The sequence below is a fragment of the Macaca nemestrina genome, chromosome 19 (assembly GCF_043159975.1).
Source record: "Macaca nemestrina isolate mMacNem1 chromosome 19, mMacNem.hap1, whole genome shotgun sequence".
Taxonomy (NCBI): Eukaryota; Metazoa; Chordata; class Mammalia; order Primates; family Cercopithecidae; genus Macaca; species Macaca nemestrina.
Window position 1 is genome coordinate 1,053,973 of NC_092143.1, and position 23,712 is coordinate 1,077,684.

At 55.4% G+C, this 23,712-nt stretch overlaps 1 protein-coding gene across 5 annotated transcripts in view; it reads right to left on the reverse strand.

Annotated features, from left to right (window-relative positions):
• Window positions 1–944: 944 nt before the first annotated feature.
• LOC105489353 (nuclear factor of activated T cells 1) overlaps window positions 945–23,712 on the reverse strand; it is a 126,176-nt gene continuing 103,408 nt past the window's right edge. For all 5 annotated transcript variants that reach the window (XM_071085824.1, XM_071085822.1, XM_071085825.1 and 2 more), the window contains one exon: window positions 945–2,715. In XM_071085824.1, the coding sequence (XP_070941925.1) occupies window positions 2,713–2,715 (3 nt within the window). In that variant the 3' untranslated portion in view covers window positions 945–2,712. The remainder of the gene's footprint in view (window positions 2,716–23,712) is intronic.

The following is a 23,712-nucleotide window of genomic DNA, read 5'->3' on the forward strand; positions in this document are numbered from 1 at the left end:
TTAACCAACTCCCCCACTCGCTGAGAGCTGAGATCTCCCCCAGAACGCTGGCCTCTGCGCTCTCCTCACACCACCGCACGTGGGACCTTCCCTGCTCCCTGAAAGCTGAGGGCTCCTGACGCCTGCGGGGCCTGTGGGGTCTCCTCCCGCTCCCTCGGAACGCTGGCCTCCTGCGCTCTCCTCACACCACTGCACGTGGGCTCTTTGACAGTGTTCTCAGGCTCACTTCAAATATTGTCAAGCGCAGAAGACCGGGGGATAGATGCTTACTAATTGTTTAGGTGGTGATGACTTCTCTAGTCCTTTAACTCAATCTGAACACCTCTGAGCAAAAGAAATCGGAATTCTTGCATTTTGTAAAGTCCTAAATGAAAAATGTTTCTGAAACATGAGAACAGTAATTGCTGTAAAAGTTCCAAGTTTCATATTTTAACTCATGGCCAGGTAATATTTTCCCACCCAAACATGAAGTAGGGAGCTTGGGTGGGGAACAGGGGAAGAGCAGCTTCAAGAAGCAGGGAGAGACGGCGAGAACCTGCGGCTTTCCACACACACGCTTCCTCGCCAGAGGACCGTCAAATGGCATGTGATTGTGTGTGTGGCCAAAGCCTCACCCAGGATATTCCTCTCAGCAAAAACATTTGGCACTAGCAGGCGTTCCTTCTCCACCTCGCCCGGATGAACATTTCTGAGCCGCTTCAGTTACAGGGCCTGGGAACTATCCGGCGTCTCGCAAATTTCTACAGCAGGTTTTCACCTCAACATAGAAGAAAGGGACGAGCTCTACTGGCAAGATGCCCTTCCAACGGCGAACGGCTGCGTCTACACAGCCGTCCCAACACGAGGCTCGTCTCACAGACGATCCAATTACACCCAACTGCAAACACACTCCAAGAACAAAGCGGAATCTTCCACGCATGTCATGAACCACTCGCAGATGCCTGTCCAGCGAAAAAAATACGGCTTTATTGGATCTATTTCCTAACTACAGCTGACACAGACATCAAACGTTTCCTTTTCGATGGCAGTCCCCTGAGAAAGGCTGCATGTGACTCCCAGGATGCCGGGTGCAGGGTACCCAGCTGCAGGCAGGACGCGGCCACACGTCTTCACGGTTGTGTGCAGACTGACGGGATGGCCTTCAGGTTGTTTCTTTCTGTGAGGGAGACACAAGAGACGCGATCGTGCGGAGTGCACGTTACAGGCCGTTCCTCCTGCAGGAGCCCTTTCTCCATCAGTGGCGTTCACAGCCGGAGCCTCCACCCGCAGGTGCAGTTCAAGCAGGTTCCATGAGGGGGCATTAATTCCTAAGGCACGAGTTCAGGTCAACCGTGTTTTAATGAATAAACCATGCTTTTGGGTTATATGGAACAATAGATCACTGCGAGTAATCATACGTAATAAGCAGTTAATTGTACAAAGTGCCACAGCAAAGCCTACATGAACCAATCTGTTAACCGTAACTCATCTGAAAACACTACGCGGGGCTGAGCGTTCATTAAAGCGTCGTTTTTGGTATTGGTTTTCTTAGATGAAGCAGAGAGTGGTAAGGCTTCTGTGAAACAATCATCTTATAACTGAACAAATATGTTACACTCATGTTGCATGTTATTTACAATCCCTTTCTAATGCTGCCGTCTGGTAACCTACAGCTACTGTGAATCACAGCTCCTGGCTTTCTGGGGTCCTCCTCGAACTGCACGCGACGAGAAAATGCACAGCCGTCCGAGGCGGCGATGGACGCCAGCAAGAGCAGCGCCTGGAGCCCCAGACGCAGGTTCCAAAACGGATGCCGGTTATTGCTGACAGGGAAGCCCTCCCGGGCGAGGACGCGTCGGCTCTTTTATTATTTATCCATAAATAGATGCCTAGATATGTACACACATGCAAATGCAGTCTATCCTGTAGCAGGTTCTTCTGCTTTTGTCCAGTAACCTATTGATGTGCTATTCAACTTACTTGTGCCATGTTCGAAGCCAGATTAAAAACAAAGATGCTAGCATGCGACTATGAATAGGCCTACGGTTTCGACTGCACAGACGAGGGAAGCGTGTTACAGAAGAGCTGAGATGACAGACTGGAAGATTCTAGAACACACTGGGTGAGGCAGCAAGGTTGTACATGACAGCCCAGAAAACGTTCCAAACGTAGGAGACTCGTATGAGGGTCCTCCCGCAGCCTGCCAGTGTTCTCTTCGTTCATACAAAGGGTAAAACCTCACAATGAAATGTGTTTACGGTTTCTGCTCCTACAAATACTCCTACAGTAGCAAATCCAATGCTCAGTTCTACGATGCCCTGTCGAGTTAAATAAGGCACTTCCAGTATTGAACCCCAGGGCTGCGAGAAGGGCTGGGCTTGGGGTCAGACTGCATGTGGGCCGTTCCCATGAAAGGCCCCTGCACGGTGGGTCTCCTGTCTCAGCCCAGCCACCTCCCTTCTGTTGTCGTGAGATGACTTCTCCTCCAGGAGACACAGTGGCCTCCCTTCTTCCGGGCTTTCCTTCTTGGTGGAGAGCCACGTCGTTGCACGTATTAACGTTCAGCTCCTAGCATTCAGCCAACTGGAGGTTCCGAGTGGTACCAGCTGTGTGTTCAGTTTATTTATTCAAAAGTCTCTGCTGAAGTCAGCACAGCCCCGCTGAACCGAGTGCTCCAATGTGGCAACTAGGAGTGGGTGCTCGTGCTGGAGAGGTCATTTCGTATTATTTCATTTACTGCAAGAAAAGAAAAATTGAGAAAGTATTAGTCAAACACGCCTCTCCAGCAAGTATCTATAAACATCAAAGAAACGCCCCCAGCCCGGCTTCTCATCAGTGACGCTCACGCCTGTGACAAGGTGTCCCCCCCAGGAACCTGCATTTCCTCCTCGGTCCCACCCTGGTCCATGAGCGTCGGGAACCAGCGCCTGGCTGCCTCGGCAGAGAGCTGGGGTCGCCAGGTTTCTGCTGGCAGAAACCCACCCTCGTCCGTAGCACGGTGCCAGCACATCTGACGGCCAAAGTGCCGGTGCCAGGTGCTGGCCGCGAAGCTGCCACGGATGTCTCTCCACAGACCCAGCGACCCGCGGGTCCACACCAGCACCTCCGTGGGGGCAGTACCAGTGTTGCCTGAGCCTCCCTCTCAGACTCTTCCTGATTTTTATTTCCCTTTGGACGGCGGTGTCCCTGAGTCCCCCACACACCGGTGATGTCCCCGTCACCTGGACGGCGGTGCCCCTGAGTCCCCCACACACCGGTGATGTTCCCGTCACCTGGACGGCAGTGTCCCTGAGTCCCCCACACACCGGTGATGTCCCCGTCACCTGGACGGCGGTGCCCCTGAGTGCCCCACACACCGGTGATGTTCCCGTCACCTGGACGGCGGTGTCCCTGAGCCCCCCACACACCGGTGATGTCCCCGTCACCTGGACGGCGGTGTCCCTGAGGCCCCCACACACCGGTGATGTCCCCGTCACCTGGACGGCGGTGCCCCTGAGTCCCCCACACACCGGTGATGTCTCCGTCACCTGTGACTTCTGGCAGATGCAGAGGAAACAAGCCGCACTGCGAGGGCCTTTGTGAGCTGCCAGCATCCCTGCTCCACCCACCTCCTGCCGCGGCTGCCCTGATGGGCGCTGAGATAGGGAATGTGCCCCCAGCACTGTCACCACGTCCCATCTCCCTCCCAGGTTCTGGCAGGGCGTGCGCTGACGTCACGGAACTGCCCGGGCTTCCCTCTGCCCTGGGCTGGAGCACCCAGAGCCCAGATAAGCCCCATGTGTTTCTGCAAAGGCCCCGGCCTGTCTCAGGGCGGCTTTTCCTGGAGCAATTAGTGGGTGTGCATTTCATCACCCCACTCACTTCCCTAAATTCCCTTTCAACAACCCCCCTGACTATTTTTAAGAATAACAATAACAAAACACAGATGGAGAACCAGGAACTGTGTCATGGAAACTGATAACAGGGACGCACTGGCACTGAGCTCCAGGAGGAATCCTGGCTGCAAACACACACCCGAGGCCGGCTCGCCCAAGGCTCTGTGGGGCCAGAGACCGGGCAAGTGAAGGTGCCCCACACGCCCAGCCCCACCTGCAGCACCTCCTGACGCGGTGCCCACAGAGGGTCCCGACTCCGTCCTGTGTGGGAGCTCAGCCTCCATAAAGACACAGGCACACGTGGGCTCCCCGCCAGCCCTGCTCAGAGGCCCCACTGAACCTGGCCCCTGCCCAGGACGGGACCTGGCGCTCAGCTACAGGACACAGAGCCAGGCTCTCTGCAGAGGGCTCCGCCCCCGGTGTGGAAGGCACCAGAAGGAGCCCGGGCTCCCGCCCTCCGTGTGACTCTTCACAAACACTAATGAGGATTCCCCAGCAGGGCCCAGGTGCTCCTGGACGGGCATGCAGGACCCGACTTGTCCGGAGTGCCCGCGGCAGCTCCGCCACAGGCACTTTCCGTGACACTCGGGCGGGCCACAGGGCCTCGGCACAATGCGGAGAGGAAGAGGGCTCTGCTCCGTAAGAGGTCGAATGGCCCCACCCAAACGCCCTGGGCTGCTGGTTCCTCAGCGTCCTCGTGCCCACCGTGCTGCTGAGCGCAGTGTCCCCCAGGAGCCCCACGCCCTGCTGTGCTCGGCACCTGTGGCACGAGACGGGGATGCCCCAGAATTTGAGACCAGTTAACTCTCTTCCCATTGCACTGGTTCAGCCTTGCAACAAAAGACATCTGCAAGGAGGCAGGAGGAGCCGCCTGCTCAGGAGGGAGACACGGCGGGGATTCTGGGAGCTCAGAACAGGCCCCACCTGTGGGAGGGCGGCTGCTCAGTGCATGAAGAGGGCCGGGCTCAGGCCCTCACCCAGCCCCGGCCCGCGGAGCTCCAGAAGAAAGGACTCCAGTCAGAATAGTGATTGTGGGGTCGAAAGAGGCCTAAATGATACAAACGGGAAAGACGGGGACACGACAAGGAACTAATGAAGCCATGGGTGGGTCATGAAGGGTAACAGTGACAGGGACAGGAGGGAGGCCTGAGAGGCAATGATGAAAGGGACAGAAGGGAGGTCTGAGGGGTAGTCATGATGGGACGTGGGGAGGCCTGAGGGGTCATAATGGTGGGATTTGGGGAGGACTCAAGGGTAATAATGGTGGGATGTGGGGAGGACTGAGGGGTAGTCATGATGGGATGTGGGGAGCCCTGAGGGGTAGTAATGGTGGGACGTGGGGAGGCCTGAGGGGTAATAAAGATGGGACGTGGAGACACCTGATGGGTAATAATGCTGAGATGTGGGGAGGACTCAGGTAATGATGGTGGGACGTGGGGAGGACTGATGAGTAACAATGGTGGGACGTGGGGAGGACTGAGGGATGATAATCGTGGGATATGAGGAAGCCTGAGGAGTAATAATGGTGGGACGTGGGGAGGCCTGAGGAGTAATAATGGTGGGACGTGGGGAGGCCTGAGGGGTAATAATGGTGGGACGTGGGGAGGCCTGAGGGGTAATAATGGTGGGACGTGGGGAGGCCTGAGGGGTAATAATGGTGGGACGTGGGGAGGCCTGAGGGATAGTAATGGTGGGACGTGAGGAGGCCTGAGGGGTAGTAATGGTGGGACGTGGGGAGGCCTGAGGGGTAGTAATGGTGGGACGTGGGGAGGCCTGAGGGGTAATAAAGATGGGACGTGGAGACACCTGATGGGTAATAATGCTGAGATGTGGGGAGGACTCAGGTAATGATGGTGGGACGTGGGGAGGACTGATGAGTAATAATGGTGGGACGTGGGGAGGACTGAGGGATAATAATCGTGGGACATGAGGAAGCCTGAGGAGTAATAATGGTGGAACGTGGGGAGGCCTGAGGGGTAGTAATGGTGGAACGTGGGGAGGCCTGAGGGGTAGTAATGGTGGGACGTGGGGAGGCCTGAGGGGTAGTAATGGTGGGACGTGGGGAGGCCTGAAGGGTAGTAATGGTGGGACGTGGGAGGCCTGAGTGGTAGTAATGGTGGGACGTGGGGAGGCCTGAGGGGTAATAATGGTGGGACGTGGGGAGGATTGAGGGGTAATAATGGTGGGACGTGGGGAGGATTGAGGGGTAATAATGGTGGGATGTGGAGAGGCCTGAGGGGTAGTAATGATGGAACGTGGGGAGGCCTGAGGGCAATAGTGAGGGGACATGATGGGTGATAGTGACGGTGACAACGTGGACACGGCATCTCAGGTCTCCATCGTGTTTGTGGGACAGGCCGCCTGCATGGCAGCCGAGAGCTGTCTTGCTCTCCACGGGCACAGGAGGGGCACGTCTGCTGAGGGGCGAAAGGGGAAGCGGCGCGGCAGTGGGGCTTCCCCTTGCTGCCCACGGGCACCTGACCCTTGGTGGGAGAGCCTGGTGGGGGGCGGGAAAGTTCCTCGGTGTGTCCCCTAGCCACCCAGGTTCCCGCCGGGGACCACCACAGCCTCCTTTGCTCTCTCTGCCTCTGTCTGCGGCTGCTGAGCCCTGGGGAGGGGAGGGGAGGAGGGCCGGCCTCGTGAGAGCTGTCGGGGCCTAAGGAGCCAGCAGCCTGCACCCCACTCCTGTGGGCTGGCGGTGCGTGTCAGCCGACCCTGTCCCAGCGCCGGGTCAAGTGTGTTCCACAAGGTCTCAGACACTGCAGGGACACACGGCTGGGACCGGACACAGCCCAGGCACCCTCCAGTGCCTTCCCGATGCCCCACAGCAGCAGCTGACAGAGAGCGGGAGAGACAACCCCGATGCCACTCAGCAGAGGACGGCACAGCAACCGAACTGCAGAGGAGGCCGCGCTGCCCAACCGTCCAAACCGCGGAGAAGAGCCCTGCGTGGAGCTGCAGTCACCCCGCAGACGCGGCCTGTGCTGCAACCCTGAGGAAAGCCACAGCTTCCCCTTTCACAGGTGGACAACGGGCCCATCCCGGGGGTCGGTCTGAGGCCACGTGGCTCGCTGGCGCTGGGCTGAAAGACAGTACGGGACCCCCCACTCCTTCCCGCCACGAGCACTTCTGACCCATGAGGTCAGCCACAGCTGCCCAGCTCTGCCCTTGCTATGCCGGGGGCGGCTTCCTTGGGTATGGTTGCTGATGACACCTACGGTTTCCCATACCAGCTCTCGGCTGATAATTTCCATCTTCTTATTCAGCTTTTCCACAGACACACAGGGTTTTTTCCCTTCACGGCGCATTTTGAATTGCAGGTAACATGTGACCCTCACGGCGTGTGGGAGAACCTGAAAGAGGAAACTCACTTTGCTTAACGTCAGATGTCCCCGCAACAGGATGTGGTGAGCTGTTACACCACAATTTCATTTAATAAGGAAGGTTTTTTTCCCCTTATATTAGATTTTTCTCTAAAATGCTCCTCAGGTGGAAACTATTGTTTTTTCCTAAAACTCGAGTGTGGCGTTTTGAATCCTTGCTGCGGGCCGAGTGCCTCCCTGGAGGCCACATGCACACACCCACACTCACACCCACCTCTCCACACACATCTGGAATGGAGTGTAGGAGGAAATCAGTATATTTTTAAATATAAAAACTACCAAGTCCACGGGCAGGCGTGGCTCTCACTGCCCCACCTGTGGATCTTCTCCGTGCCCCTGCTGGGGCCACACAAGCTCTCACTGGCTGTGCGTAAACAAGCCGTAGGCGAGATGCCTTTCTCAGTCAAGTATTCGACCTTCACATAACCAGTTTCTTCTTTTTGATCATCATTTTGAAAGAAAGTTGACATTTAAACTTCACCCTATAGTGAGCTACCCAAAGTTCACCTCTTAAGTTTCACGCAGGAGTTTCGTTTCTCTACGCTGAGAACGATGAGAGCCAGAACGGAGCTGTGAGGGCCTGAACGTTGTTTGATATATTTTGCCCCCTCTCTGCCTGGCTTGGAAGCAACATTTTTCTGCATTTCTGAATGCTTGGTTTCTGAAAGCAATTAAGGATCTTACATTTTAAGGAATGAACAAACCACCCTTTTCCCCAGCAGTTACGCAGCCCTGCCTGGCCCTCGGGGCACCTGCCTGGCCCTCCGGGCACCTGCCTGTCTGCTCCTGGCAACAGTCCCAGGAGGGGCAAAGGCAGGCACTGTAGTCACCCATTCTGTCCATGGGACCACGGAAGGCTCAGAGAGTGGGAATGGCCGCCTGGGACCCCAGAGCTGACAGGGCGGGGCTGACCCTCACTGGGGTCTGAGCTCGCTGGCTCTGCTGGGCCCTGCACAGTCGCCTGCCCCCAGATCCTCTCAGATGGTGGCCTGGGGCCCCACTGGACAAAGCCACAGTGTTAGATGTGCGTTTGTTCTTTCAGTACTTACTAGGAAAGTCGTGGAAAGCTGGAATGGGCCTACTGGCTGGTGCCTGGGGGGGCGACTCAGACCCTGGGACAGGAGGGTTCCCACCCTGCCCGGCCAGCTCCTGGCCCCAGATGCCCATCCTCTCTCCTCCATATCTGCCCCGCTGTCCCTTCCCTCTCTGGTCCTCCCTGTTTCACCTGCAGGGTGCTCAGAGCCCAGAACTTGGTATGTCTGAGGTGAGGGAAGGCTGGGGGTGGGGGTGTTTACTACCACTTTCCTTTCCTGCGGTGTGCGCCTTTTAACACAAACAAAACACACACACATACCAGCAGACGCCCCCCCGCCCACAAAACACACTGGCAGATGCCCCCCCACAGAGATCTGTAGACGCACCCCCCACACACAAAACAAGCACATCAGCAGACGTCCCCCACACAAAACACACAGACATAGACATCAGTGGATGTACCCCCCCAACAAAAATCAGCAGACACCCCCCACACACACAAATCAGCAGATGTCCCCCTACACACACACAACACACACATCAGTGGACGTCCCCCCGCCAGACACACACATCAGCAGACGCCCCCCTTACACACACACACACAGACACCAGTGGACGCCCTCCCACACACACACAGTCTTCTGCTACTTGGCTATACTTATTTTTCAGTCATTTCTCTGGTACTAGCTTAAATGTGCCTTAAACATTTTTTATGTGGGGTTGGGGGAGGCAGGTGGCCAGTGGAGGAGGACGTCGCGCTGCCGCTCGCCTTCCGCTATGCCGAGAGCCACCAGGACACGTCGGCATCTCCCCTGCTCTGAAATCAACACTGAGATGCACCGAGTCGCTTCGGAGGTACACACAGAGGCAGCGACACCGCGCGAGGCCTGCTGACTCTCCAGCTCTGACACTGCGTCCGGAGCTCCCGGCCGCGCGGTGCGGGATCCCCTCTCGTGAGGGGCCCGCAGGAGCATTGAGAAGGCTCTCGCCTGATGGGTTCCCGCAAGTTCCTCACTGCAGACCCTCACTCTACCAGTCTTGATTCCATTTGAAATCTGACTTCCAAGGCAGCCCTGCCGACTGTCAAAACGCCCCCCTTTCCTGGTGTGTGCCCTCCATCCTCGCTTCCTGGGGGCAGCCGGTTTCTTGCTGTCTGGACAACAGAGCTCTGCCAACACCATTTATCTCGTCCATCCAGGACTTTATCACCAACTGTCCTACTTCCGGCTCCTTTGCGATAGCGTACGTGTCTGTGTTTGGCTGTGACTAACAGGGCCTCTGAATAAAGTGAAAATAATCCCATTTTAAGCTGCAAGAGGAAAGACTCACAGACGGAAAGTCCTTCACAGACAGAGACCCAGGATCCTGAAATGCAGCACGTCCCTTACATGTTCTGAGAGTAAAACTTTAAACATACAAGCCCTGGGAGGAAAAGCAATTCCTAAAACATGGCAGAAACAATGTAAAAAAAAATCTTGCTGTTGTTTGTTTTAAAAATTGACCTAAGACTGGGCATGGTGGCTCACACCTGTAATCCCAGCACTTTGGGAGGCCAAGGCAGGAGGATCACTTGAGGGCCAAAAGTTCAAGACCAGCCTGGGCAATGTAGTGAGACCCCATCTCTGCAAACAAATGTAAAAATGAGCCAGACATGGTGGTGTGCACCTGTGGTCCCAGCTACTTGGGAGGCTGAGGTGGGAGGATGGCTTGAACCCAGGAGGTCGAGGCTGCAGTGAGTTGAGATTGTACCACTGCACTCCAGCCTGGGTAACAGAGCAAGACCGTCTTAGGAAAAGGAAAAAAAAAAAAAAAAAAAAGCCTGATCTCCTGTTTTCCAGGAGAGCCCGAGCCTTGTGAGGGTTTTTCAGATGGTAATGAAACAACCTGGAAGTCAGCAATTCCTAAGGATTTTCTGACTCTTCTCAGACTAAAATTCTCCCACTTTCCTGCTGCCTTGTTCAAACCACTGCTCGGAGATCTGGGAGCAACCACCAGCCGCTGGAGGCTCTGAGGCCTGAGGCGAGGTCTTTGCACCTGAACGCTCTGGTAGAACAAGGTTTAGCCAAAGGGGGCCTGGAAGGGCCCATCCTCGCCTTCTGCCCAGTCCTGCAGGGCTCAGGGCACGTCCTGGGGGCTAATCTGTGGGAAGAGGTTTGACTGAGACCCCGTTCTGCTCTGTGGATGGGTGGACTCTTCCGCATCTCACACGGAGAAACAACTTCCTCCTGGATCGGAGCCCAAGTCGGGGATAAGGTGCCTCCTGCCTGCACTGTGGGCACCGGCCGCCTTGTTACAGAATCACCGGCCATCTGCTGAGGGACACTGGGTGCCAGGGATCCTAACACCCCCCAGAGCACCCAGCACAGCTCTCCTTGGAGCTGGCTGCTACCCTTAGTCTTGTTTTGAAGACAGGATTGGGTGGTCAGGTCAGCCCATCCTCACGCCACGGTGAGCAGCAGGGGCAGGAGCAGCCTCGCTGTGTGCCACACCCCAGGCAGTGAGCAGTGGCTCCTTGGGGAATCTGAGATTTTTCCAGGTCTGTTTTCTATATGGCTGAATGATGTGGCAAAATGTTTGTCAAGGACACCCCCTCGGGTGCTTGGATCTGCCTCTTTCACGAGCAAGACGGGGGTGCCAGGCACTTCCTGGTGAACCCTCAGTTACCGCCCATGAGAAAAGAAGCAGGCAGTGCAACACAGGCTGGGCCCGGGGGCTCCATCGCCCTTTACACTGCCACGCTCAGCTTCCAGATGTCCTACTGTGCGCGTGTGCCCCTCCTCACGTTTCTGGGGTTCATGCGAACATTAGTGTTGTCCTTCCCTTTCTGACTCAAAGAATTGACTGTGCCTGTCACTGGATGCAGCGGCTGCCATGAGTGTCGACCGGGAAAGTGATGGGAAAAGCTGTTTGGACACAGCTGAGTTGCCTCTATCTGGTCACCTGCACGCCGGGCCCATGCAGTCTGCTCTGTCCCTGTCCCTGGCAGAGCCCATCTGGGAGCGGTAGTGACCATGCCAGCTGGAGACCCACTGAGCACCAGGGTGCCACACAGACGACGACGCCCTCAGGCTGCAGGCAATGAAGAGCCGGGAGAGGCAGCACTAGAATTGTTTTTAGGAACTGGATTTGGGTTTAAAGAATAAGCAATGTGGTTCAGCCATGCTAACCCAAATACATTGTTTAATCCTTGCATTTAAAAAGTTTAAGTAGCGGCTGGGCGTGGTGGCTCACGCCTGTAATCCCAGCACTTTGGGAGGCCGAGACGGGTGGATCACGAGGTCAGGAGATCGAGACCATCCTGGCTGACACGGTGAAACCCCGTCTCTACTAAAAAATACAAAAAATTAGCCGGGCGAGGTGGCGGCGCCTGTAGTCCCAGCTACTCCGGAGGCTGAGGCAGGAGAATGGCGGGAACCCGGGAGGTGGAGCTTGCAGTGAGCCAAGATCCGGCCACTGCACTCCAGCCTGGGCGACAGAGCGAGACTCCGTCTCAAAAAAAAAAAAAAAAAAAAAAAAAGTTTAAGTAGCACAGATGAAGGCCGTAACTTGCATAAAAGATTTTTATGTCAAGTTTTAAAAAGCGTATTTGTTCATATAGGTACCAACTAACTTAACTGCATAAAACACATTTAAAAGCATCTTTCCTCTTTTTCAATGGTTATATCAGTTCCAATCAAGAAACCAATTGTGCTACGAATATTAAAGTCTAACAGTATTTATCTATGACCGCTTAGCAAACTGGACAGTTTGGCAAGGACACAGGCCTCAGAATTCTCAGACATCAGAACGTCCTGCAGGACTGCTCCTTCTTTAGAGCTGTCATTTTCCTTTACACTAAAGCAATACAGGAAACAAAAAAGGTTGTCATGATGCCACCCACGCCCTCTGGGGGCATGTTCCCATCGCCTCTTCCTGTGGCAGTGTCCCCGTCCGCCTCACTTTCTGTTCAGCAGGCTCCCTTCTAAGGCCCACCGTCCCACTGGACATGGCGTAATTAAACCTGCAGCAGGAACGCAATTGTCCCCAGCTTATTCCATCCTCTGAGGGACAGAAAAGTGCATATTTTTCATAGAGGACAAGTCATCAAAAATAACTTTTTAAAAAGAGCAAAACAAAACAGGAAAGACATTCTCCTCGATTCCTATAACTAAGAGATAATTATAAAAAGTATTTGCTAACCTTCCCAGAAAATACACCTTTAGCTAAAGTTAGTCTTGTAACCTAAGAGGGTAATAATTTGGGTAGGACACAGATAGAAACAGAAATATCTCAGGCCAAATCCTATTCTTAAATAACTAACTTCTAAGATGTCTCCCAATGACGTCTGCTGTACTCAGCTCTGACAATATCTAATAATTCCTGGAGTAAGAATGCCACTTGATGGTGGTTGAAAACCTTAATGAACATATGGATTTTCAAGGCTGTGACGTTCATTACAAGGGGCATGATAGATGTATTTGCCAACTCTTTTATGGTTTCAATGAATTGCTGAATACACAGCTTTCAATTTTTCCATCTGACATACACATTTAGACTTATATGGCTCTCGTTTAAGGTATTACAGTAGATATGAGCTAAGTACATAAAAATATGGTTAAAGCCACAAATTAGAGATCAGAAAATAGGAAGCGAAGAAGAAAACGCTTTTGTTCCACTGTACGTATATCGTGTCTGATGCGAAGAGCCGGCTCCGGTGTGTGCACCAAGGAAACTGAAGAGGCTGCCTCTCATGTGGGATTTTAATTTTTTGAGAAGTAAACTCTTAGAAAGTCTACCATAAATGTTTCCTCCTTCACAAGCAAATATCTGGATTTTCCATAACCTCCTATGTGTAGCCACCACCATGGCCTCCTTGGTCCACCCTAAACTGCCTGCCCCTGCCAGGCGCCTGACGCTTGGCTGAGAAACGGGGCCAGAACAAGGGCGATTCTGCCACCCCACAGCCGAGGAACCACCACGTTCTCAAAAGGCAGGGTCGCGGCGTCTCTAGAATCCTTCTTTACGATTCTGCATTTTTCAAAGATGCTTTGTAAAGCAGTGGAAAATAACAGCTTCTCAAGTTTCATTAAAAAGTACGTTCTCAAGTCCGGGACCTATTTCAGCCTTCACTTATTTTTATCTTTTTCATCGCAATAAGCCACGGCCACAGGGCCTGCTATTTTTGGAAGGCGAGGACGGGACAACAGAGGGATGGTGTGACAAGTCACAGTTTTCATAAAACAGGACCCTCATCTGGACGCAGCTGGCGCTGGGGAGCGGGACCGCCACTCAGGACGCCAGCCACTAAGACAGAATAATTTTCCTACCTTAACTGCCTGCTTCCTTATTTAGCCTGAATGTTGCACGAATGCAAACGCCGCGTGGAAACTCCGGGTTCAGGTACAGGACCACGTGCCCGGGAGATTCCGACAGGCTGTCCTTCCGCCCCCCGCTGTGACAGCACGCGGGCGTCTGTTTCCATGGATCTGGTCCACCGTCTTATCTGTGCCAAACTGCCATTCCAGTCACTCACTGGGATCATTAAACCACCACCCGCAGTTTCCAGGGTTTCTTTGTTCTAGGAAATACATGTCCCCGAATTATGAAAATTCCCAAACAGAATTAACAGAATTGAAAAAATAAAAGTGTTAAAGCTCCTTTTAAAGAAGATAAGGCCGGGCGCGGTGGCTCAAGCCTGTAATCCCAGCACTTTGGGAGGCCGAGACGGGCGGATCACGAGGTCAGGAGATCGAGACCATCCTGGCTAACACGGTGAAACCCCGTCTCTACTAAAAATACAAAAAATTAGCCGGGGGAGGTCGCGGCGCCTGTGGTCCCAGCTACTCGGGAGGCTGAGGCAGGAGAATGGCGTGAACCTGGGAGGCGGAGCTTGCAGTGAGCTGAGATCCAGCCATTGCACTCCAGCCTGGGCGGCAGAGCGAGACTCCGTCTCAAAAAATAAAAAAATAAAAAAAAAAATGAAGATAAAACGAATGGACCCCGAGGAGAGTGACGGGTTGGGCCTGGTGAGGTTCTGCTTCCTCCTGTCCCTCCGCTACAGAAACACACAATTCTTCCTCCTGCCTGTTATGGGGGAGACAGGCACTTGGTGTGAACCGGCACTGACTAGGCAGCCTCCTTCTCTGTAGGGTGGTGGAGAGGGTCAAGATAAAATGTCACCATGTGAAGTGTGTAGCAGCAGGATGTCAAAAGCTCCATCGGCAACTCAGAAGCCAACACGCCCCTGGTGCCCAGCCAGGCTGCAGGGGTGTGAGCCTTGCCCCACCTGAGCCCCCATCCACCACCACCGCCCGCCCACCACCACCACAGGTATCCTGTTGGCCAGGGACTCCCAAAGGAGGCGGCTGGAGACCACCACTCCTGTGGGATGGGAAACTTGCCTTCCTTTTTTCCTTTTTTTTTTTTTTGAGACGGAGTCTTGCTGTGTCACCCAGGCTGGAGTGCAGTGGCGTGATCTCGGGTCACTGCAATCTCCCAGGTTCAAGCGATTCTCCTGCCTCAGCCTCCTGAGTAGCTGGGATCACAGGAACCTGCCACCACACCCAGCTAATTTTTGTATTTTAGTAGAGATGGGGTTTCGCCATGTTGGCCACACTGGTCTCGAACTCCTGACCTCGTGATAGACCCCCCCCCCTCAGCCTCCCAAAGTGCTGGGATTACAGGCGTGAGCCACTGTGCCTGGCCTGCCTTCTTATTTATTTTTAGAATCAGGGTCTTGCTTTGTCTGTCGCCCAGGCTGGAGTGCAGTGGAATGATCTCAGCTCACTGCAGCCTTGACCTCCCAGGTTCAAGCAATCCTCCCTCCTCAGCCTCTCAAGTAGCTAGGACCACAGGCGCATGCCACCACGTCTGGCTAGTTTTTAAATTTTATAGAGACAGGGTCTTGCTATGTTGCCCCAGCTGGTCTCCAACTCCTGGGCTCAAGTGATCCTCTGGCCTCAGCCTCCCAAAGTGCTAGGATTACAGGCATGAGCCACTGTGCCCAGCCCCGACCTGCCTTCCTAAAATGTGTCTTTCAACTAAATCTTCCTCTTACCAGAAAATTAGCCATTTTGTTAGGTGTGAAAGTTGCACTGTGGCCATGTAAGAAAACGGCCATTTGAAAAAGAACATGCGTCGGAGGCATGTCGGGGTGTGGGGGCGGGGAGCCAGGTCCGGGCTTTTTTATTCTGTCACTGGCCGGAGGTGCAGCTGTTCGATCACAGCTCACTGGAGCCGTGATCTCCCAGGTTCCTACGGTCCTCCCTCCTCTGCCTCCTGAGCGGCTTCTGAGTGCCAACACACCAGGCTAATTTTTGCATTTTTTGTCGAGATGGGATTTCACCATGTTGCCCAAGCTGGTCTGGAACTCCTGGGCTCATGTGATCCTCCCACCTCAGTCTCTCAAGCAGCTGGGACCACAGGTGTGTACAAGTGTGACCCACTACACTGGACTAATTTCTAAAATTTTTGTAGAGATGGGGTCTTGCTATGTTGCCCAGGGTGGCCTCCAACTCCTGGCTCACCAATCCTCCCGCCCTGGCCTCCCAAAGTGCTTGGATCACAGGTGTGAGCCACTGTGTTGGCCGAGGGTTTGATTTTTAAACATCTCAGCAACGACAACTAGATGGGAACGCCAATCCCTGCGGCCACACCTGGAGCAGCTCACAGCTGAACCTGGGCAGCGCCTGGAGGAACCTGCCACTCCTTACTGGGCCCCATGCACGTCCACGTTCACCGTGGAGACCAGCACGGCTTTCACAGAAGGAGCCTGAAGCACAGTGAGCGGCCGGCTCAGGTGGGGACACGTCCCCGAGAAGGGACAGAGGCTCAGCACACAGTGAGACGAAGGACCCGTGGGCTCCACAGTGGCCCGTCCCGGACCTGGACACGCACATGGCACAGCCAGCGTACCCTCAGGCTTCACCACACCACGTACCTCCCCTTATGGCGAGTGTCCACAGACCACCGTGGGTGTCATCTGTAGCTCTGCAGTGCACAGGCCACACACCCCCAGCGGATGCAGCCCCAGTAACGTCTGGGGAGCCCTGGGTCAGAGGGAGGAGACCAGAAGCCCCAGGGGAAATGGCCCCCATGCCTCAGGGACACTTGCCTTGAACAGTACTTCTCAAGCCCATGAAAGACAACGTCCACGCCCCCGCCGGCGGGATAGCACGTGCCCCTCACCACCACAATGTTTTCGAATTATCATTTGAATCTTTAAGAGGTGCTTCTGTACCAGTTTGTAAAGTGACATTTTCTTTGAGGTTTGGGAAAAGCCCAGAGTCCTCAGAAGCCCTGGCGGATGATGCGGGTATCTGGGAAGGTGGGTGGGAGGCAGGTGGAAGAGCAGAAAATGGAGCAGGTCATCTCCCTGCAGACCCTACAGGTAGGGGCCGGGAACGGCATCTCTGCAGCGGTCTCAGTGCCCTGAACCCCGAGTCCACCCCCTGGCATCCTCTGCTCTATGCTGGCGGGAGCTGACACAGCCTGGCGGTGGTTCTGGGTATCGAGAGGAATTAAAATACTGGCAGTGCTCCTTTTTTATTGCAAGGGTTTGGAAGTGATACTGTTTTTAAAGTGCTCTTTAAAAACATGGCAGATACAACTCCCTGTCTCACGCAGAATTCCCGCCAGGCCCTCTCCCATCTTACAGGCACATGAGCCAGGTGGGTACGGAAGGCGATTTGGTGTGGGGGGGGTGTGGACCCATGGTCAGGACACCCCTGCAGGCAGCACCCCACGTTCACACAGGAAGGCTGTTTCTTTCAGTGGACTCAGTGGCCGTCAGGGCGCCTCCCCACAGCACACGGAGAAGGTGCCCTCAGGACCTCCCTGACAGACGGAGAGGCTGAGAGCTCGAATGGGATGAGACGTGGCTGTGTGCAGCTCCCATTGTTCAAATGGCAGCCGCGGCCCAGAGCGCAGCAGAGGACACCGACGGTGCATCCAGGTGGACAGACCGCAGCTCAGCAAACGGGAGGCACACGGGGCCCACCGACTGCAGGCATCTCCTCCTGCCACACCTGTGAGTCCACAGCCACACAACGGCCAAGGCTCTGACCTCATGGAGCCACAGACGCTGCTCTGGCTCCAACTCCTAGCCAGGCTCACTTCTCCTCCTTGGGAGGCTGTCTAGAAAAATTCACAGCAAAGCAAAAGCTCGGGGTGTGTGGGTGTGGCGGAGTGGCTGTTGTTCTCATAAAACCCCCAAGCCTTAGTCTAAATTCCACGTGGTGGCAGAAGTCCCAGTGCCATGTGGCGCCTGGATTTTGCTGTAGTCAGACCCTTTTCCGTTTCTTTACCTCCCAAGGCAGTGCCTGTAGCGCAATTTCGACAAAGTCTAAACACCCGCCAGTGTCCTGGGGCCAGGCTGCTGTCTCCTCAAGCCACCCTCCCTGAGGCCTGCTCCTCCCGGGCCTCCCTCTCAGCCATGCCACGGGTCGCTTGGCCGGAGACAAGGCGCCATTGCCGGACAGGCTCCCGTGCCTGCCTGCTCCTACCACCTGTGCATCCTGGGACAGCTGCGGACATCTCTGCTGCGTCCCATCCACTGGGCTCCTGAGCCAGCACACAGCGTCCTGCTCTCCCCAGGTCCGTGCCGTCCTCTGCCCCGGGGGGCCTCTGCTCCTGGCCTCCCTCAGAAGCCCCGAATCCTGCCAACTCCCTAGGTGGGTCCTGGACCCGCAGCAAGTCCATCTGCCTCTCCCAGCTCTACTGCACCTCCTGAGCTTTGAAAGCTCTCCTCGGGCCACCTCAGTGCCTCACCGGCCAGCCCCCCACTGACAGCCTCAAACGGGGAGCCTCAAACACAGGCAGCTCCCCGTGCTGCAGCCAGGCGAGCACCTCCGGGAGGCAAATCCAGGCCCTGCCCGCCTCAGGAGCTCAGGGCACAGATGTGTCCCGGCAGGAGGCACAGTACCTCTTGAGCTGGCCCTCTACCCCTCCACGGCCCAGGCTACGTACATCTGGGCACGGCGAGGCTTCTCCCCAGGGCCGCCCCGGGGACTATGTACCTCCTGGGCACAGTGTAGCTTCTCCCCAGGGCCTCTACTGTGCCATGGCCCTGGTGCCCTCACAGCTGTTACCTGTGCCGCCCTCCCCTGGCTTAACGGAAACCACTGCGTAGTCACCGCTGTCTGTGTTAGCAGCACTGACCCCCGGCAGAACCTGCTGTTTGCTCTGCAAAGAACAGAAAAGTCACGGAGGTGCGGAGACAACACACAGTGAGCCGCCGTGGGGCGAGGTGCTGGCCACACTCCCAGAGGGGAGACAAGGAGGGGGAGGGAGGCAGAGTCGGGCCCTGTAATCTTTACGACATATTGACCCCGGAGTGAAAAAACACACTCCAAGATTGAATTTCTGTATTGATTATCCAATTATTAATCTTGTGGAGGCTACTCCAGCACTGTGTCTAATGAGCTATTCATCAGAGCGAGCGGGTGCCATGGAGCGGTGCGGCAGGAAGGACATTAGGTGCCTGTAATTGCCGTTGGTGAGCTCTCGTTAGCTCTAAATCGAATCAGCGGGGCTGGCCCAGAGCACCCTGACCGACGCCGCGGGCCCACGCCAGGCCTCGCCAGCGACCACTCCCAGCCTGGCCAGAAACAGGGCACTTCCATGCGGCGGCAAGACGGGCGCAGGAGCCTCCGCGGAGGAAGCCGGGGTCTGTGCCCAGGGCCACACAGGGCAGGGGCGCTCCTGCAGGAAGGGCCTAGGTGCCCCCACACCCTGTCTTCCAGAAGAAATTCTATCAACCAACTGCTCCCAAACCCAGCAGACTTAGAAACTGAGCCTGGCAACTGGGAAGGCATCTCGTCCTCAGAGTTTCCAACCTCATGACACTGCGTTTCCCACATGAACGGAAAACACCAGCTGAAACAAGAGAGACTCAGGCCCATGCCTGTTCCTCCGAAAAGTTCTTCAGAGATGGCCTCTAAGCCCCTCAAATCCAAACGCAAGAGCCCTCCACCATTCCTGTGGCAACCGTGCAGGTGCCAACAGGTAGGGCCGCATTCATTTCACCTGGAATTGTGATTTAAACATGAATTACTGTTCTTCCTCTCCCTACTGATTTTCTGAGGGCTCAGGGATCTGATTCCTGTATGTGGTTTTTTAGCCCTAAAGTAATTCCTAAATATTCATTCTATGTCATCTTTTGAAAGTGGGGCCGGGCATGGTGGCTCAAGCCTGTAATCCCGGCACTTTGGGAGGCTGAGATGGGCAGATCACGAGGTCAGGAGATCGAGACCATCCTGGCTAACACGGTGAAACCCCATCTCTACTAAAAAAATACAAAAAAAACCCACCAAAAAACAAAAAACTAGCCGGGCGTGGTGGCGGCGCCTGTAGTCCCAGCTACTCGGGAGGCCGAGGCAGGAGAATGGCGTGAACCCGAGAGGTGAAGTTTGCAGTGAGCTGAGATCCAGCCACTGCACTCCAGCCTGGGCGACAGAATGAGACTCCATCTCAAAAAAATAAAATAAAATAAAATAAAAAAAGAAAGTGGAATCCGTCCCATTCCTGAGTTTCCAGGTGGGGGCACGACCCAGTGAGCCTCACCACGGCTACGGTTCCCATCCCACGACCACGGTTCCCATCCCACGGCCACGGTTCCCATCCCACAGCCACGGTTCCCATCCCACGGCTATGGTTCCCATCAGGCGACCCTGAAGTGATGGCCGGGGAACCTGCTCGCTGTCCTGTTGGCTGGATTTCTTCCTTGAGGGGGCCATGAGTTCTCTGGAAAACTAAGCACTAATTTCTTCTGTTTTCCTAAATTTGGTTTTTGAAGAAGCCTTGAAATATGTCTTCAGAAAAAAGATTGACCATGGAGACAAAAACTATTTAGAGATGCCTGTTCACAATAAACAAGGACTGAAGATCAGTGAGGCTGCACCATGAGTGGTTAACTTTAAACGGAAGCAGCCTGTGAGCTCAGTGTGGCACCTGGCGCCGAGGACACCTTCCAGTAAGTCTTGGCCCATTTCTGAAACACTGAGATGAGGTCAGCCCAGACAAAGTGCGAGGGGTGCCCCAGGAGGAGCAGAAGCGGGGATCGGAGCTCAGAGCTCCCCGGCTTCGCATTCCCTCCCTGGTCTGTGAGCTGACAAGTGTCAGAGCCTCCTGCTCAGGTGTCGGGTGCTCAGCTCAGACTGTGCTGGCACCTTCCAGAACCTTCTGCAACTTTAGCAGGTCCAGATCTAATGGAGATCACTGACATAATCAAAGTGGTCAAAACTGCTTAAAAAGAAAGCCAGGTATCTTTGAGATCCTCCTGAGAGCAGGGGTGCCCTGCCGGGGAGGGGAGCATTGCACGTTGAGGACCACGGCACGGCACTGCGGGAGCATCTGAGGAAACATCACCAGGCCGGCATCTGCGTGCTCTCCTCTCCTCCCACACCCTCTGCATGGCCAACCCCCTCACCGCCCACTGTCTACACCCCAGGCCCAGCTCCTCCTACGGTGAAGGGGGACGTGGGGGAGCAGCTGGGTCCTGGCTCAGCTGGCAGCCCAGGGTGGGTGGCGGTGAGTTCCGGCTGGTGGAGAGCTGGCGTCCAGCAGGCACGGTGGACATCTGCATATGTGGGTGCCAAAGCTCCGCCTTGAAGGCAGCAAGAGACAGGTGCAGAAAAGGGGAACAGGAAGTGGACGGCGGGGAAAGGACATGGGCCATGCCACTGCACAGGGGCTGGCGCGTCCCTCTCCCCGGAGCCCACACACCTCTGTGGAGGCTCATCACACTGCTCAGCAATGGCGTTTCCTTCCATGCGGGTCTCTGCAATGCTCTAATTCTCCGCTTTTTCCGTACAAGACACCGCAGGAAGCACAGACACCTGGCCCGGCAGTGGAGACCGACAACCCTGTCCACTCGAGCAGAGAAAAGGAGCTGAAAAGAACCAGACATCACAGTGAACGCAGCGACAAAAGAGAAGGCAGGGATGACAGAGAAAGGGAGGGAGGGACGGAGGGATGGAGAGGGAGACCGAGGGGCAGAGACAGAGGGAGACGGAGAGAGAGAGATGGATGGAGAGACAAGAGAGAGGGACAGAGAAACAGAGACTGAGGAAGGGAGGGAGACGGAGAGACAGACAGAGATTCAGAGATGGAGGGAGACAAAGAGGCAGACAGACTGAGAAACAGACAGACCAGGAGACAGAGACAGAGAGAGGGACAGAGATACAGAGAAAGACTGAGAGGGGAGGGAGTTCAGGCCCTCCATGCGTTTATGAGCCTTTGAGCACACTTTTGAGGGGCAGTCAGACTCGTGCTTTCAACTTTTCTTTTAATCCAGCATAAACACCTAATTAACAGGCTCTGACAAACATTTCTGAGCTCTTTTCTTAAATTAAAACACATAAAAAACACCTGCCCATCCGCCCCCACCAACCCTCACATGCCCTGTGGCTGCCGGTCAGGCTGAGCGAACTGCCAGGTGACCAGGCTTCCTCCTGCCTGGCACCCTGTCCGTCCTCCTTCCCTCCAGCCAGGTGACCAGGCTTCCTCCCGCCGGGCGCCCTCTGTCCGTCCATCCTTCCCTCCAGCCAGGTGACCAGGCTTCCTCCCGCCGGGCGCCCTCTGTCCGTCCATCCTTCCCTCCAGCCAGGTGACCAGGCTTCCTCCCGCCGGGCGCCCTCTGTCCGTCCATCCTTCCCTCCAGCCAGGTGACCAGGCTTCCTCCCGCCGGGCGCCCTCTGTCCGTCCATCCTTCCCTCCAGCCAGGTGACCAGGCTTCCTCCCGCCGGGCGCCCTCTGTCTGTCCCTCCCTCCCTCCCTCCACCTTTTTTCTCCAGCCTCTGCCAAGAGGAAATAACTCAGCTGCGCTGGGAGTCTGGGAATCCCAGAAAACAATCTGAAATCCACAAAAATAATTGAAGTTCACTTTTACTGAGCTGCTCAGTTCCATTCTGATTTTTATTACAATGTCAACAAGAGTTTAATTTGTTTTAAAGTTTGGGTTCTTAAATCTGAGTGATATACGGCAGTTTACAGCCCGCTGGCAGCAGCTACTGTGGAAAAGGGAAAGTACATGACAGGGCTCCTCTGCCTGACGGCGACTGCAGCTGCGGGGAGCCTGGCCAGAGCGACGGCCCCCAGCGACCCGCAGGACGGCGGCCACGTGACGGTCGCGTTTCCCTCCACGGCCAGCTCCTCCGAAAGCTCCCCAAACCTAACTTCTCACACAAAGACAATGTGGTCACTAACATTCACTATTTCAGAGGGCGAGGGACAAGGTTCTTATTTACTGACTTGCAGCACATCCCAGGTGCGGGCGCAGAACCCCCGTGTCCTTTCCAGGGCTCGGGGGACGTGCGCCAGGAACCCACACATCTGTCCCCTGCCCAGGGCTTGTCTGTGAGCCTGCTGAGACGCTGCCGGGGTGGACATCTGGGCCCGTCGGTGCCAGCTGAACAGACACTGGGCTGAACTGCAAACCCATCCACTTGGGGGGTGCAGCCTTCAAGGCGCTGCCCGGGAAGCGGGGGCTCCCTCGGCAGAGGCTGCGCCAGCCAGCGCTGCACAGGGTTGACCCTGTGTCTGTAGGGAGCCAAGGGGACCCTCCCAGCCATGCCTGCCTGATTTATGCAGCGGCTCGCTCGGCTCCACCGGCCCCGGCACAGTCCTCCAACCTGCAGCCCAGGCTGCTGTGCCTTCTCCCTCTCTGCCACCAGCTCTGAGTGCAGTCTCGGGAACCGAGCTGCTGCCAAGGGCTGGGAGCTGTGCGGTTTCCAGGACCTACTTCCTGCCATATCTAAAATAACAGCAGCTGGGAGGGCCTGATAGGGACTGTCTGGGGCGAAGACTTCACCTCTGGGGTGGGAAGCGGGCCAGGGGCTGATAACCCCCTCCCCACAGCGCCTGGCGACAGCGTCCTGCTCCACCAGCTCCGTTTGGGAACAAAGAGAGCCCAGCCACAGCTCCGGGGTGATAACCAGGGGAGGGCTGGCCTAGCTGCTGGGGCCATTGTCCCAGTATCAGGCTTTGATTAGGGGTCTGGGCCTGGTGGGCGGATCTTTGGAAGGGGACACATTTCTTTGTCCCTTACTGTGTGTGAGTGTCCCCACTGTAATCTGGAAGGAAGGAAGAACCCTGTTTCAAAATTAAAACTGAAAAGGATCAAAAGATTCTCAAAATTCCACACCCAGGCCTCCAGTAATACAACACAGACCCACCCAGAAGCCAGGCAGGAAGTGGCTGAGAAGTCCATGCTCCCGTCTGTGTTTCTAAAGAGATGCCTTAATTAAGCAACACAGCAAGTAACTGGGAAGCACACATGTTTTTATTCCCCATGAGGAATTCTGTCATGAGCACTGCCATTTGAAAATAGAGCTAGACTCCTCCGAACACTCCCTATAGGACGTGGTCCAGGGACCGAGTGTGGACATGATGGCTTCAAGCCCGGTTCCCCGGCACCGAGCATCTTCAGAGGCCGATGAATCACGTTATGAAACTGCACTCAG